This window comes from Garra rufa, chromosome 14, assembly GCF_049309525.1.
Source record: "Garra rufa chromosome 14, GarRuf1.0, whole genome shotgun sequence".
Classification (NCBI taxonomy): Eukaryota; Metazoa; Chordata; class Actinopteri; order Cypriniformes; family Cyprinidae; genus Garra; species Garra rufa.
Window position 1 is genome coordinate 9,157,474 of NC_133374.1, and position 18,535 is coordinate 9,176,008.

Below are 18,535 nucleotides of genomic sequence, written 5' to 3' on the forward strand. Positions count from 1 at the left end.
AAAAATGCTTGGACATTCTGATACATTTCCTCATTCATGTCAAGTTAAACCATTTGACTGTATTTGGACAAAGTTGAAGCTTCAAATGCTTAAAGAACAACAATTTTGAGCTAATAATCCCCATAATATATATATATATATATATATATATATATATATATATATATATATATATATATATATATATATATACCCACACACATACACACACTACCAGTCAAAAGTTAACAGTAAGGTTTTTAGTGTTTTTAGTGTTTTTAAAGAAGTCTCTTCTGCTCACCAAGCCTGCATTTATTTAATCGAAATACATCAAAATCAGTAATATTGTGAAATATTTGTATTAATTAAAATTACTGATTTCTAATTGAATATATTTTAAAATGTCAGAAATCATTCTAATACACTGTAAAAAAAAAAAAAGAAAAAAAAAGTTGTTTCAACTTTAAAAAGTAAGTATTCGTGCTGCCTTAAAATTATACGTTTACTCAACTCAAATATGCACGTTTCATGTAGTACAACTTAACATATCATGTTGACTAAACTTAAAAATTTAATTAAAACTTTCTATTCATCAAATAAACCTGAAAAGATTCTACTCAGCTGTTTTCAACATAATAATAATAATAATAATAATAATGATAATAATAAATGTTTTTTGAGCAGCAAATCATTATATTAGAATGATTTCTGAAGGGAATCAAATGAATAAATTACATTTTAAAATATATTTAAATAGAAAAAAGTTATTTTGAAAAGGAAAATTATTTCCAAATTCTACTGTTTTTGCTGTACTTTGGATCAAATAAATGCAGGCTCGGTGAACAGAAGAGACTTCTTAAAAAAAAACATTAATAATAACTAAAACTATAACTTAAAACAATTCAAATGAGAACTGAAAATATTAAAATAAAAGCTAATTGAAAATACTAATAGACTAATAACAGTAAAAAAAAAATAAATAAAAAATACTAAAATAGCCCTGCTGCCTTGTCAAGGTGTCCCTGCCCCTGAGAAACTGCAGGTAGATATAGCATTAGTTACTGCTAACAAAGCTGGCGGACAGCAGCGCCCTGATTCTGTTGGAGGTCCCTCTCTCCGGACCACTAGCTCATCCAGGCAGTAAAAGAAGGCTGACAGGGATACAGATGGCCTTGTATACATATATAAACAACAACTGGTTTATCAAGGTGTCGTAAATGCCAGAAGCAGCTGGCTACGTATACCTGAGCACACACTTCCACAGTATGGAAATGGAACAAAAAGAAAAAGAGCTAGGAGAAGATAGAGAGAGAGAACAAGAGCCATTGTGTATATGTGTTTGGGTGTGGGCATACAGTATATGGGTGTGTAGGGTTTGTGTATGTGGGTGCGTAACTCACCCAGGGACCTGGGGAGAGAATACATCTGGTAGGACAGCTGTTAGTGGTGTACGGGAGTATACTGATGGTGGTGAGGAATGATAAATCACACACTTTGCAGCACTGCAGACAGCGCACCGGCATACCTGTGTGTGTAGGTACTCAGGCACTGTCAAGAAATGCTAAATAATCAATGACGCCATTCAGGCAACACAGATACAACTGTCTAAATGTGTCCGACTTGACAGTGACAACTGCGTTAAACAAGTTTTTCTCAAAATGAACCCTTAAACAGCCAATATTTAATTTCAAAATCAAATTGATCAGAACTATTATTACTGCTAATAGGGTGAGCGATTTCAACAAACACATGAATCCAAAATTTGCTACAGACATGAATGACATCTTAAATACTTCCAGAACAAAAATGTACAGATAATTTACTCACTTCCTTGTCATCCAAGATGTTCATGTCTTTCTTTCTTCAGTCGTAAAGAAATTATGTTTTTTGAGATTTTTCAGGATTTTTCTCTGTATAGTGGACTTCAATGGTGCCTGCGAGTTTGAACTTCCAAAATGCAGTTTAAATGCAGCTTCAGAGGTCTCCAAGCGATCCCAGCCGAGGAGAAGGGTCTTATCTAGTGAAACGATTGGTTATTTTCTAAAAAATAAAGACAATTTATATACTTTTTAACCTCAAATACAGTTAGGGTATGTCGAAAAACTGCCATCTCATTTTCTCCTTCAACTTCAAAATCATCCTACATCGCTGCAGAAGTACAGACCCAGTGTTTACAAAGTGAACAGACAAGGAGGGTCAAACGCCTTTTACAAAAAGGTAAAACAGCAATGTAGGATGATTTTGAAGTTGGAGGAGAAAATGAGATGGGAGTTTTTCAACATACTCTAACTGTCGTGAACCGGAATACACAGAGTTCACGCAGAGCTAGACAAGATGCGCATTTGAAATTGTACTTTTTTTTAATTAACCAATTGTTCCACTAGTTAAGACCTTTCTTCCTCGGCTGGAATAATTAAGAGCCCTTTGAAGCTGCATTTAAACTGCATTTTGGAAGTTCAAACTCACAGGCACCATAGAAGTCCATTATATGGAGAACATTCCTGAAATATTTTCTTCAAAAAACATAATTTCTTTGTTCTTGAAGTAAACTTCTTCTTTAAATAATACTTTTCTAAGTTAAAACTTACAGTTTTCCCTCAGAAATGACAAAATGAGCAAAAAACGTACCATATCTATGCTTTTACATGCCACAGAACCACCATTTTTGGGTTCCCCTAAGAACCTCCCAGTGAGCATTTTGCAAAAAAACAACATTTTCCTTAGTGCGAAGAAGTACTTTAGTACTTTAAGTTCCTTAGTACTTTAAGAAGTAACGGTTTGTGCAGTAGAAAAGTTCTACAAATGTTAAAGATTGTTCATGAAACCACCAATGCCAGTTTAAGGACCATATTATTATTGAAACATGAGGGTAGAAAGCTTTGACTTGGCAACCTCATACAGTAGCAACCACACAGAACATCCTAGCAATGCACTAAAACCCACTTAAATGGTATAGGGCATTCTCACAAACAGTTTTTTCTTTTTGCTTTGAAAAACGCTAGACCAGTCAGGGTACAAAACGCAAGAACAAAAATGTACATATAAAGCACCCTTGTCATTCAAGATGTTCATGTCTTATGTTTTTGAGAAAAACATTTTTTTTTCTCCATATAGTGGACTTGTATGGTCCCCCGAGTTTGAACTTCCAAAATGCAGTTTAAATGCGGCTTCAATTGATCTCAAATGCGGTTGTAAATGTTCCCAGCCGAGAAAAAGGGTCTTGTCTAGCAAACATTTTTTTGTGTGTGTGTTTTTTTTTTTTTTTAGTACGATTTATATACTTTTTAACCTCAGTTGCTTGTCTTGTCTTGCTCTACCTGAACTCTGTTTTTTCCGGTTCAAGACAGTTAAGGTATGTCGAAAAACGCACATCTCATTATCTCCTTCAACTTTAAAAATCATCCTACATCACTGCAGAGGTACCTAGTGTTTGCAAAGTGAACATGCAAAGATCAAACACTCTTAACAAAAAAGATAAAACAGCAATTCAGGACGATTATGAAGTTGAGGGAGAAAATGAGATGGGAGTTTTTCGATATACCCTAACTGTCTTGAACCGGAAAAAACAGAGCAAGACAAGACAAGCATATGTAGTTAAAAAGTATATAAATTGTAATTAAAAAAAAAAACTGATTGTTTCACTAGATAAGAGCCTTCTTCCTTGGCTGGGATCGTTTGAAGCCGCATTGAAACTGCATTTTGGAAGTTCAAACTCGGGGCACCATAGAAGTCCACTATATGGAGAAAATTCCTGAAATGTTTTCCTCAAAAAACATAATTTCTTTATGATTAAAGAAAGAAAGACATAAACATCTTGGATGACAAGAGGGTGAGTACATTATCTGTAAATCTTTGCTCTGGAAGTGAACTTCTTCCTTAAAAGTTTAAACTTTTAGAGCGCCACATTTTTAGAATACTGTATCATGTGTGAGACCCTGCAAAAGACATGAGATGTGACCACAATAGTCAAAGATGTCCGTCTAGAACAGAAAAATAATGAAGAAGTAGAGCAGCAAAATGAAAAAATGCTTTCTGAGTGAACGGCCCACAGAAACCTCAAAGCAACAACCTGGCAACCACCCACAACAATCTAGCACTGGCACCACACACACACACACACACACACACACACACACACACACACACACACACACACACACACACACACACACACACACACACACACACAAAGAAACATTAAATATATGATTTGCTGTCTCAAAAATGTTACCTCAGCTGAGAGAATGCTTTTTACTGAGGATTAAAAACTTAGCATATGATTAGCTATGAGGATTAGCGTGCGTTTTAAAGGTCTCAGTCCAATTTAAACTTCAAAGACGGCTTAATCGCTGGGGAAAATTGGTAAATTATCATGTTTGCGAAATGCATTTCAAAAACACCATGCAAACTTTAGTCTCACTTTAGTGGGTATTTATTTTGTGTTTAATTAAACGGTGTTGTTCATTGATAAATTATCCATATTGTTGTTGGACATTCTTGAATGTGGTTAGCACATGTTTCATTAAACATGTGAAGCATTGAGATCACAGTTAACTTATAGTTCACCCAAAAAATTCAAATTACTTACCCTCTTCTTGTTCTAAACCTGCATAGAAGATGCTGGTTAGCAAACAGTTGAAGGTAGCCATTGACTTCCATAGTAATTTTTCTCCATACTGTGGAAGTCAATGGAACAATTCTTCAAAATATCTTGTGTTTAACCGAGAAAAAAAAAAAAACAGAAGAAAAAGAAACTCATACAGATTTGGAAGAAGTAGAGTATGAGAAAATGGCAGAATTTTCTTTTTTTGGTGGACTATAACTTTAATTGTCCTATACATGCAATACATCCAACCATCATCTACTGCATAGAAATGCACCTGCATTCCACTACATCAAAGTATGGTTCAGCCTCCTGTTCCCTCCAGACAGCAGATCAAAAATCAAAATCCCTGGCACGTTATCCACGCAGGCGATCACATGCGGAAAGCATCTCTACTGACCCAAGATCAAACACAAGGGGCGTTACATTCTCTCCTCCAGTAAAGAGCTGCAACCTGACACAGAGCCACAGTGGAGCCAGAGAGCCCAGGTAACGAAGATGGATGTCCTGTAATGCAGTTAGTCTGCGGGTACTGCGGATAAAGGAATCCAGTCAAAGCTGAACATCCCAACATGAAGCAAGTACAAATAGGAGATTTGCCTCAAACTGATTGCTCATGTCCTCAGAAGTTATAAACAAAACGGGAAATATGGTTTTCTGGGACAATGGAGCAATAATTAGGTTTAGGAAGTCATTTCCAAAAAGCCAAAAATGTGATTTACTCTCCCTCCACCTATTTTAATATAACTGAGTTTCAAAGGGAAAGGTAAACTTTAGTGGAACTGAAGCAAAGCACAGAATATATAAGTTTGTTCCTTGTAACCCCGAGCTGCTGTTTCCACTTCTGACCTCTAGACTTTTAGAAATTAAAGTGAAAGTTTACCCAAAAATGAAAATTACTCAGCCTCAAGCCATTCTAGGCGTATATGACTTTCTTCTTTCAGACGAATACAATTAGAGTTACATTAAAAAATACCCTGTCTCTTCCAAGCTTTATAATGGCGATGAATGGGTGTTTAAAGCAAAATAGAGTGGAATCTATGCATTTGTGTAAAAATAATATCCATATTTAAAACTCCATATTTAAAAATTACGGTTTATAAAGTTTAAAATATGGATATTTTTGAGTCACAAACGCTTCAGATAGCCTCTATTAACCCACCAGAGCCATGTGGAGTAATTTTAATGATGGATGGATGCACTTTATTTTGCTTCAAAATATCAACACCCATTTACTGCCATTATAAAGCTTGGAAGAGTTAGGACATTTTTTAACATAACTCTGATTGTATTCGCCTGAAAGAAGAAAGTCATATACATTTAGGATGGCTTGAGGGTGAGCAAATCATTGGGTAATTTTCATTTTTTTCAGCCCACTTGAAACACACTTCTCTCACTTTGTCCAAAAACAATGTTTAGCAGTGTATATACATGATCACAGGCGACAAATGTTTTCCACCTTATCTCAAAACATCATTCATTATATGAAATAACAGAGGTGGAAATAATATTTTCTTGTCTTGCTAAGGCAAATTTTACAGATAGCATTTTATGTAAACTAAATAAACAATATTAAATAACATTTATACACTTAAAGCCTCATTTTACAATATAAATATTCTTGTAATATTTACAGCATGTATTAAAAAAAAGATTGCGGACAATTGTTTTCAACATTGATAATGTTAAATAATGAAATGTTTCTTCAAATCAAATCAGTATATTATAATGTTTTTTAAAGGATCATGTGACAATGTAGACTGAAACATACATTTAAAATATATTAAAATAGAAAATAGTTACTCTAAATTGTAATAATACTTCATAGTACTGTTTTACTGCATTTTTTTTTTCATAAAATAAATGCAGCCTTGGTGAATTAAGATACTTTCCAAAACATTTTAAAATAAATAAATAAACTGACCACAAACCTCTAAATGTTAGTGTACATACATTACTAAATAAATATTGAAATTATACAAAAATTTAATGGCTATTATTTATTTTCATATTTTATGGGTAAAATATTTTAAAAATGAGCAAAAACATTATAACAAGGAGCCATTTGTTCTGATCAGATTTTGGCCATCGGATTGGTTCAAATCTTGAAAACGTATCGTACAAAAGAAAAAAGGTATTCTGAATTCGGATTAGATCACAAAATCCAATCTTGGTTTTGATCTGGATTAAATCCTCAGTTTGTGTTGTTCAAAACGTTTTAGTGAGATTGGGATACTTTTGACAAAAAAAAAAAAAGGATGATTCTGATCCCAGCAGAAGGGTGGATTTTAGGAACAAAAATGTAATAAACTTTAAAACTGGTCAAAAAAACATTTTAACATGTAAAATATTCAAAATCCCCAAACTATGGAAGCCCATTTTTGCCACTGAATAAAAAAAAAGTAATTGTGACTTTTTTCACAATTGCGAGTTTATATCTCGCAATTCTGACTTTTTTATCTAAGAATTACATCATATAAACTTGCAATTTTTACTTTTTTTTTTTTTCAGAACTGTGAGATATAAACACAACTGCGAGTTATAGTCAGAATTGCTATATATAAAGTCAGAATTGGGAGATATAAATTCCTAATTCTGACTTTTTTTTGTCACAAATGCGATTTTGAATCTCACAATTCTGGCTTTTTTCTCAGAATTGTGAAATATAAACTTGCAATTGCGAGTTATAAAGTCCAGTTCTGAGGAGAAATAAAAGACTGATATGTTTACAGAATTGCGAGTTTATATCTCACAATTCTGACTTAATGACTTGCAATTGCGAGTTTATATCACACAATTCTGACTTTATAACTCACAATTGCGAGTTTATATCTCACAATTGAGAGAAAAAAAATCTGAATTGGGAGATAAGTCGCAATAACCTTTTGTTTCTTTTTTTTGGGGGGGGGGGGGGGGGGGTTGGCTTTTTATGCCTTTAATGGACAGGACAGTAGAGAGATGACAAGAAATCAATGGGCAGAGAGAGGGGAGCAGGATTGGCAAAGGACCTCGAGGCGGGAATCAAACTCGGGTCGCCCGTGAGCACAGTTGCGCTATATGTCGGCACGCTAACCACAAGGCTATCAGCGCCGACTTGTTTCATTTTTTATTCAGGGGCGGAAATGGGCTTCCATAACAAACAGCTTTCAATATCAAACAAAAATATTATATTTAATTGAAAGTATTTTTTTTTCTTTTTTTATAACTGATTGTATACTACATTGGCACAGTCATCAGAGATAGACCAGTCAGAAGTAGTTATTTGTGTAGATGCAATGCAAAACTAGAATGCAAAACATTGGGGTTTTTTGTCCATCTCATTTATTTTTTTTAAATAACCATGTCCCTTTAAGGGCTCTGTAGAGCACTAGTAATGCAGATTTGGAAATGTGATTAGTGTATATCTGGAACAGGGTGATCCAATACAATTTTGCTTTGAAAAAATGGCACAAAAGTAAGATTACCCGATCCTGGATAGCAAAACATGGATTTCCACATCAAGGTCATTCTGATCCAGATTAAACTTTTTGAACAACTGACCCCTGGTTTATATTTGTACATCACTTTTCACACTTTAAAGCAGCTTTACATTCTGATTTACCTATAGGCTAATATATAATGGTAAAATATGTAAAATGGAGGGAAAAAACACCCCAAAGCTGAAGAAAAAACCCAACATGAAAAACAAAATTCTAGGAAAAATGTTGCTTTTGAATAATTAGGCTTTTCCAAGCCATTGAACTGAAAATCTCCCTTTACTGCCATCACAGTTACACAGGCAAGATAGTCAAGCTCACAGGAGAAGCAGAAAAGAAAACTGATTACACGGCGGACGAGTTCTTCTTCAACGAGTCGCCTCACACTAAAAATAAACCCTCAGCCACACATCACAAACTACCAGCGCAACCTGATGTCAGCTTTGTCAAATAATTCTGCCCAGTGAAGCTTCACTACATCCCAGAGGATTTGTTATGCGTTATGTTTGACTCGTTCTTCTTTTCGGTCTCACTCACTCACTCGTTCAAGCCCGTCTCTATCACCCTCCTGCATATTTTACTTTGGCATATGCCACAGTTGAGTTCCATTAATCAGTCCCTGCTCGTATGAGGGCTGAATGTTAAACCCTCGCGCCGTTCCAACTCTCCACCCCACTACAAAAAAGCAGGCCCGGCATTAACCTTGTAGACGGAGCCGCCTCGACGCATCCGCGCCACTTGGCAATGAAGGGAAAAGGAGAACTTCTCAAATTGTTTCCAGCCTGAGCTGCATGAGTGAATGGTTCGGTGTGTGTATGTGTAGCCGTTCCCAGCTCCGCTATAAATAAGCCTGGCTGCTGGAGAGGTGGAAGTCTGCAGAGGAACTGACAGTAGAGGGCAACACGGCCTTGTCTCCCTGGGAGATGCCAATTAAAACTGGACCCGAACCCAAAGTGTGCAACCACACGGCAACTACTTGAGAGAATGAGAAATGAGTTTTGGCATGAAGCAGATTCGAAGTAACGGTGCTATAAAATGTCAGGCAGTCATTTGAGGAGTTTCACTATCTTCTGGGAAAGCAGAAATCCCACTGCTGATGATCAGCTACAAATGACACTCAGGATGCGCTAATAGAGGCTCCCAAGGAAAACCAATGCACTGCAGAAGAAAATAGAATAATGCTTCAAATACTTGTAAACACTGGTATAAAGTTGCAGGAATTGATTGGATTTACATGCATTTCGGCATACATTGCTCATGCAATAAAATCTGATTTGAGGTTTATGATTAGACTCCAGGTTAGCTTTTGGAGAAGTTAGCTTTCATAGTTTTTTCATCATGCGCTGTTAATGTTTACATGGTGCATGCATTTAATAAAGAGATTAAAAAAGGCATCACTGTTTGCAAATCATAATTTTTAAATAGAAATGCATTTATATGTATTGAATGTGCACTTCTAGTGTATTTCAAACCTTAAAAGTATATATAAAAGGTTACTTAACTGACTTAAAATAAGACGCTTTTATGACTGTGCCTAAACATACTTAATTACACTTTTTAAAAAGTTCAGTGTGTAATAATGTCAAAGTAAAAGTTTTAAAGTACATTTTAAATCATTGTTTTATTCATCTTTTTTTACCCCTGGTTTCACAGACAAAGCTTTAGCCTAGTCCCAGACTAAAAGTGCACTGACTGATCTTAAAATATATCAGTGCCTTTGTTTTGTCTCAAGATGGACACCAGTAATGTTTTTTTTTTTCTATGGCACGTTTTTAAAAAAATACTTAAATGTCCTAATTGAACTATGGCCTAATCATGGCTTAGTCTAAGCTCTGTCTGTGAAACCAGGCCTTAATATCTACTAAAATATAGTTAGTGTATAAAAATTCCAAGTTCTGTCATGAAACTCTAGATGTTGCAGGCCTATGGATCGTTAAAGAAAACTGATGATATTCACAGTGTTAAACTACTTTGCATGAGCTGATTGGTTCATGTTGCATATGCAGCCAATGAGCATGCTGCTTTACATTTAAATAGCTGGTTAGCATTCACTAGAGCATTTTGCATTCAGAGCTCCTCTGAAACCCTTCACCTTCCCCAGCTCCACCTGTATAGATCTGCTATGGGTTATTATATATGCTATTTGTGCAGCAGCAGTATGTCTTAAATACTCACAGCACCTTATCGACATATGTATTGGCAATAGCAATTATCGACAACAACAGCAATAACCAACAGCAGCAGCAATTAAACAGCAGTAGCGTAACAGTTCTGTTCCACCAAGACCAAATACATAATAATTATCATATCCATTACCATCCTAAAATCTTCAGAGAGCTGTCGTTATAGAAATGTATATACATGACATTCAAGTTTCAAAAGAAATGGCATTCAATTACATTATATTTTAGTTTACCATAAATGCTTTCAATGCATTCAAAGGTACACTTTAAACATATTTCAATTTTCCAAATGCATTGCGATTCTCTCTGGAAACGATTCTGAGCTTAGTTTTTAACAGCAGATGACGCTCTAGGCTAGTTTTTAACCACACACTCAAATGCTCATGAAGAAGATTGTTTGTGCTTTTAACTGCATATTTTAAGTGGTTAAACGTACTTGTACCTCTGCTTTTTAACTTTTACAACGCAAGATTAATGTAAACACAGCCCACTGTGAACACTCTTGTAATTCGCTTCAACCTTTTTGAACGTAATGCATGATTATTTTAAGTTCCAATGGTGTGTGTGTGTGTTAGGAACTGGAAGCAAGCAGAGTATGTCTGTTTCTAAAGCGCACAGTGCCATCTGCTGTTAAAAACTAAGCTCAGAATCGATTCAAGAGAGAAAAGAGATGCGTTGGGAAAATCACAGAATCAATTCACAAATAAGTTTAGCGTTACACCCCTAACTCTTAAGTTCAACTAATTCACTATAAATGTACTTTTATAAATTATATTTAATTGTAAATAACATTCAGTTTAGTGTCTGAAAACATTAAATTCAGTTAACACCTACGTGTATTCTTTAAAAGTAAAATATTTCTGTAATAAGTAATGTTTGTACTTTAAACATTACATACTTAAGCATGCTAAAGTGTACCTCTTTTTCACACAGGTGTGTTTGTGTGAAATTTAGATTCATAGATTACAAAATCCAGGTGAAATCAAAAAGGGTTTATATACCAGTGTTGGGGGTAACACATTACAAGTAATCAGATTACTTTTCCAAGTAACTAGTAAAGTAGTGCAATACTTTTAAATTTACAAGAATATATCTGAGTTACCTTTTCAAATAAGTAACGCAAGTTGTTGAGAGTGTTGAGAGTTTTTCAGAGCGAGGTGCATAGACAGAGGCACTTCCTTCAGCCTAAAGGTCGTTGCACAGTGAGTCCGAAATTATTGTATGCGTTTTTTCGTATTCATCATCCTTTTTGATCCAATTTTTTTTATGACAGACTAAAGTTTTGTAGGCAGTGTGTAAACGTGATTGACACAACATGAGGTTGACACAAAAGGTTGGACTCAGGCTTAATAATTTCACTTTTGGCCTTTACAGTTGGCAAAAATATAACTTTGAGTTTTTTGTTAATAAAAAAGAAATAAGCAAGCCCAGCCCAGGTGACACAAAGTAACCCAAAAGTAATGCAATGCATTACTTTCCATAAAAAGTAACTAAGTAACACAACAAGTTACTTTTTTATGAAGTAACGTACTATTGTAATGCATTACTTCTAAAAAATAACAGTGTTATATACTTTGTTCTCCAACTGTATCACAAGAAACAAACTGACACATAGCTAAATCCTGATAGCCATTACAAAAAATCTAGTGGAAAAACAAATTGCTGTACTCATGAACAAGCCAAAAATCAAGGTTTTGCTTTTTTGACCTATCCCTGATGAAAGAACATAACTTATGCCCTTCACATGACCTTTTAGATTGATCATCATTACTCCACAACACAAAAACACCAGTCATCTTAATCAATCTGGCCAAAAGCAGTAGCACACTCCAGCGACATTCACACTGACATTTGGACTCGAAAAGTTGAGGAACAAGCGCCTGTGAATAAAAAAAAACATTCATTCTTACCTTGCCCTTGAGCACCCACTGAGTCTGTGCACAGGATCCACAGGACACAGATAATGAGGAAGAGCGAAGGTCCAGCTAGGACGGCAGTACACCTCGCTCGGTTCGGGTTGGCGGCCATGACACCATTGGTTACTGTCAAAGAGGAAAGACCGAAATACTTCTGTCAAGTATATTCATATTGTGCTACTGTAAATAAAAGAAAGGACAGTTCCTTTTTGTGTTGTGGGAACATTAAGTCACTGGTTTTCTAAACCACAAGCTTATGAATGCAACCGAGACTCATTACAGGATAATTTCACATTTTTCTTAATATCTCAAAGGATATTCAAAAGTCAAGATGTGTTCTGATACTCCAAATCTATTTATTTAGTAAGACACATCCAATATGCGATTACTTCAGTATCCAAGGACTAATTCGGAAAGCCGCGCACAATTTATCAGAGACGACGTTCCCGCCATGCAAGACGTAGCCAGCTTTCTTTTTTAATTCACTGAGAGTAAGACGACTGCTATGAAATATAACTCACGGTCTGGAATGTCCCACTCATTAAACACAAAGCTTTTATGAACCAACAATTCATCAAATTTTAACGATATGTTTGTAGAGGCGCATTCAGGCCTAAATTTATGGAGTTACCATTACACTTAATGAAGTATTATGTCTTTATGATACCAATGACTAAAACATGGCCAGCTGACACGGAGTGCGGTATAAGTGAAAAACTGGCAGAAGTTGCAGCTTACAATTATTACTGGTTACTACACATAATGTATGAGACATTCCTCATTGTCATCCGTGGCGGTTCATGCTTTACACACATAATGCTTAATGTTCCTAACATGCTACAGTGATTGCAGTTAATGCAATGCAAATGAGGGACATACTGTAGAAGAGCATGCATGCAACATACATTATTTGTTATGTTTGAAACAGAAGCAAACAAGTGCAGTTCTTTTTTTTAAATTGATTCCTCTCCTTCAGCTGTCTGATGTGTCTGTCAGTCTGTGCAGTGATCAGATATTCTCTCTTTCACGGATACCCATCTGGGTCAGTCGGACCGGTGGCCAGTGATGTATAATGCCTGACTTGGTTCACTTCGCCATCACTCACTCTTACACTTCTCAACATGCTTGCCTTGTAGCAAAGGGTAAATAAAATCAATAAGTCTCCATTTCACATCGCAGCCATTTATTTCTCCATCAATAGCTCCTAGACTGGAATTAAAAGCACAGGCATTTGCATATACACAGCTCAATCACCTCAGGAATGAGTGTTACTGAGAATGAAGAAAGAACAGTGAGTATTTTACAGTTTGAAAGTACGCAGCATTGACAGAGTGCATGTTTAAATATAACACCATTATATTTTTTTCTCATTACAAAAAGAAATTGTTTTTAAATAAATACATTTTTTGAACAGCAAGATTGTTAATGTATTTTAAAGAAGTCTCTTCTGCTCACCAAGCCTGTATTTATTTGATCCAAAGTACAGCACAAATTTTGAAATATTTTTACTATTTAAAATAACTGTTTTCTATTTGAATATATTTTAAAATGTAATTTATTTATGTGATCAAAGTTAGATTTTCAGCATCATTTGTGCTTCAGAAATCATTCTAATATGCTGATTTGCTGTTCAAGAAACATTTTTTATTATTATTATAAATATTTCAAACAGTTGAGTGCATTTTTTCAAGATTCTTTGATGAATAGAAAGATCCAAACATCAGCATTTATCTGAAATAAAAAGTTTTTGTACTATTATACACTATACCAATCAAAATTTGGAGTTTATATTTTTTTTAATATGCTTTTCTTCTGAACCTCCTACTCAAAGAAACCTAACAATAATTATAATACTTTTTTTTGAGCAGCAAATCAGAATATTAGAATAATTTCTGAAGGATCATGTGACTGAAGTAATTATGCTAAAGATTAAGCCTTGAAATAAATCTCAGGAATAAATTATATTTTAATATATAATCAAATATAAAAATTAGATAAAGAAAAAATAGAAACATTTTAAATAGTTAAAATATATCAACAATTTTAGAGTTTTTTCTGTACTTTAGATCAAATAAATGCAGGCTGGGCGAGCAGCAGAGACTTCTTTAAAAATATAAAAATTGTACTGTTCAAAAACTTTTGACTGGTAGTGTATATGACAAATATTAAAAATTAAAAACAAATAAATAAAAGATGTTTTTTTTTTACTTGTTACATTTTATGACACGTTTATTTCCTTTTTAAAGCTGGAAAGCTCATGCACTTAAAAATAAACAAATAAATAACATTTTATTAATCTTAAATTTATTAAAATTTCTGACACTTCCTGTCTTTTTTCAAGCTTGAAAGCTCTAGTGTTAAAATTTAATAACACAGACAGACAGATAGATGATTGCTGTTGTTGTTGTTATTAATAATAATAATAATAATAATAAAGTAATGTTTAATACATTTTTTAAAGTAATTAAACTAATATTAAGTTCTTAAATTGACAATTCTGCCCTTTTTGAAGCTTAAAAGTTCTAAATTTAACTTGGACAGACAGATAATAATAATAACAACAAAAGTATTATTATTATTATTATTTTATTATTAATTTAACATATTATTTTAATGTATTTCTTGATTTTTTTTTAAAGTTTTTTATTTTTATTTTATCTTATATTAGTTATTACATTTTATGCCATAATTTTTTGACAGGTCTGCTCTTGAAATTTAATAACTAAGACAGATGATGATGATTTAATTTTGAATTAAATTTAATAATTTTTTTAAATGTTACTTATAAAAGTTAAACATCTCTGATTAATCTCTGATTAATAGTTTGCTTTCCTTTTATTATTTCACTGTAATTGCATGATAAATAAAGACCAGCATAGACTCAAACACTAATTCTGTTTTCCAAAACTCACACTAGTTTGAAATGTAAGAATTGTAATTTTTGCCTGATCTATTCCTTTAAAACTCTAACCTAAAGTAGTCGATATCACAAGAACCATTCAGTTCAAACCTGCTTTTTCATTGACAAAAGTAGGCGCCACGAAGAAGACTAATTCCCCTGATCAATATCTACTTCCACGTTGGGCTACGGTTCAGCGTGGATGGCAGTGGTCAATGACTCTCGCTCAGAGGTCCGGGGGCATTGCTGGACACAGGCCCGGGAGAGACAGATTGGTGTAGAGCGGGACGGCTACAGCCAGGCGCCTGGATTCCTGTCATCCTCTCCCCCCCTCCTTCTGTCTGCTAGATCAACACGCGCCACGGCTCTCAAACACAACAACCTGTTTGAGATTAGCCATCAAATGGGCTGTTCTGCATAACGACAGCCTTACGAGCATCCGCAATTACATTGCTTTTATCTTGTCACGTCAGGATACGTTTAAGTAGGTCGCCGTCTGCGGTATCCACACCTCCACAGCGTGAACTGATCCAACCACTTTCAGGACCACGGACAGCAGAGCTGAGAGGGGAGCTGTCCATGGTTCTGAATAAGCTTGGATCGGTTCATGCTGTGGAGGTGTGGACGCCGCAGACGTGCTGTCCATCGTGCTGTCAGAATGTAATTACGTGGGAGTCTCAAAGTGCCAAGAGAGAAAAAAATAACACCACAGAGGTCTCAGAGGGCAAGTGTGCCACTGTGGATTTCGGCAAACATTTCAGGGCTCTGCCAAATCACAAAACAGTTCCGCTCTTCACTCACCAGAGAGGACATTCAATGGTGATGCCGACACAAACCAATTACATTCTCTTCCTGTCACGCTGTGATCATTTATTATGATTTTAACATTTTTCCCTATCTTAAATTAGGGTGTAAATGCATTAGACACTGATGGAAATTTCAAACTCGTGTCTCTTGGTGAGTCAGACATTAAAACATCCAGAATAAGATTGTAAACTCTAAAAGGTGCCTCAGTATACATTAATTTATCACTAATATCTGGGACGCTAAGTAAGCCCACATTTAAGAAGAGATGCATTAAAAAATAAGCTAATATTATATAAATAAACCTAAATATATAAATAAAATAAAATGCTTTCATCACTAATATCTGAGACGCTGAATAAGCTTAAATTTAAAAGAAATCTATTATTATATTATATATATATATCAATAATATCTGTAGTAATATAAGTTGATTAATTCCACATTTATAAACAAATAAAATAAAAATAAATAAAAATAACTAAATGTCACTGATGTCTGGGACACTGAATAAGCTTACATTTAAAAGGAAATACATACAAAAAAAAGGTGAATATTATGAAAATAATCCAACATAATAAAATAAAATGTATTCATTACTAATATATGAGACATCGAGTAAGCTCACATTTAAAAAGAGATACATTAAAAAATAAGTTCATATTATATATATATATATATATATATATATATATATAAACCAACATAATAAAATGAACTGAATTAATCAATAATATCTAGGACATTGAATAAGCCCACATTTAAAAACATACATGAAATAAAACAATAAAATAAAATAAAATGCTTTCATCACTAATATCTGGGACAGCTTACATTTAAAAGAAATCCATAAAAAGCTAATATTATAAAAATAAAACATAATAAAATTTTTTTATTTATCTCTATTACAGTATATGAGACATTGAGTAAGCCCACATTTAAATGTAAGCTAATATTATATATATGAACAAACAAAATAAAATAAACTGCATTCATAAAAAATATGCATGACGTTGATTAAAAACATTATAATTTAAAAACAGATAAAATAAAATAAAATAAAATAAAATAAAATAAAAGAAAAGAAAAGAAAAGAAAAGAAAAGAAAAGAAAAGAAAAGAAAAGAAAAGAAAAGAAAAACTAATGTCACTAATGTCTGGGACACTGCAAAGCATACATTTAAAAATGCTACTATTATATAAATAAACCAACATAAATAACGTTGAATATGCCCACATTTAAAAAACAAAATAAAAAATATATTATATTTTATTTTAATTTGTTATATTTATATAAGCTAATATTATATGTATATGTATATATGTATGTACAGTGTACACCAACATAATAAAATTAACTGCAGTCATCAATAATATCTGGAACAATGAATAAGCCTGCATAAAAAAAGAATACAAATTAAATAAAATAAAATAAGTGAAAATAAATAAAATAAAATGCATTGATCTCTAATATCTGGCTCATGTTAAACAGTATGTTAAAAAAAATACTAATAAACAAACCTACAAAATAAAACAAAATGCATTCATATCATCTGGGATTCTGAATAAGCCCAAATTTAAAATGAGATATATTACAAAAACAAGCTAAAATTATTTAAATATAAAACAATATAATATTTTTTTTAATAAAAAAAATATGTAAAATAAAATAAGACATTTTAAATCTTAAAAACTTATTTTAAGCTAATTTATCAAAAGGTATCATTTCATTAAAAGAAAAAAAGAAGGGGAATGCTTCACTATGAATCACTGCCGGTGAACAGGTGTTTTGTGTCATAGTTATATTGACCAATCAGAAGCCAAAACTATCTAGTTTAATAAGTGAGAGTGACTGATAGTCACTGTGATTCTGTTTTATAGACAGATAGACAGATACATAGATACATAGATAGATAGATAGATAGATAGATAGATAGATAGATAGATAGATAGATAGATAGATAGATAGATAGATAGATAGATAGATAGATAGATAGATAGATAGACAGACAGACAGACAGACAGACAGACAGACAGACAGACAGACAGACAGACAGACAGACAGACAGACAGACTATTTCATGTTTCAGAAAAAAAACTGACAAGTTACTATTTTTCCCTCCACCAGAAAAACTGTTCCAACAGAAGCCAAAGCATCTCCAAGCAACTATTGGAACCTTAAGTAAGAGTTTTACTAAATGTCTTAGTATAACCACAGTGGTGGTATGAATCTAGCCAAGACACACAATTCAAAGAATAGTTCTTCATCGCACCAGATACATCAAGATGCTCCTTGTCTTGTAGAGACTGAAAGTAGTCCAACAATGAAAGTTGACATGTTACCAAAGCTAATCATCTGAACCCAGACGTTGTGACTGAAAACTGACAGATTACATACCACATGAATGATATCAAATAGCACATAATATCCACTCCAAAGTGCACTCAACAGTAATGTGAGAGCACTGTGACTGACTTCCATCAACATACCATGTGACAACTACATGCACACATACAGATAAACTTCCTCTCGCCTAGCTTACCTCTATCAGTGGGTACCTTCAAAGCGAAGCTTGAAAACGCACTGGCGATGTATTTCCTGCGCACGAGGGAAGCTGCTCCTGGAATAGTCTGCGCGCGGTTGGAATTCCTGCCCTCTCTCACACACAACTGGCA

General features: G+C 33.8%; 1 protein-coding gene across 1 annotated transcript in view; it reads right to left on the minus strand.

The window, feature by feature from the left end:
• The window catches only part of LOC141285297 (roundabout homolog 2-like), a 322,679-nt gene extending 304,144 nt beyond the window's left edge, over nucleotides 1–18,535 (minus strand). Inside the window, exons 1-2 of the mRNA XM_073818326.1 lie at nucleotides 18,403–18,535; nucleotides 12,152–12,283 (exon numbers count right to left, since the gene is read on the minus strand). Of these exons, the coding sequence (XP_073674427.1) occupies nucleotides 12,152–12,269 (118 nt within the window). The 5' untranslated portion in view covers nucleotides 12,270–12,283; nucleotides 18,403–18,535. The remainder of the gene's footprint in view (nucleotides 1–12,151; nucleotides 12,284–18,402) is intronic.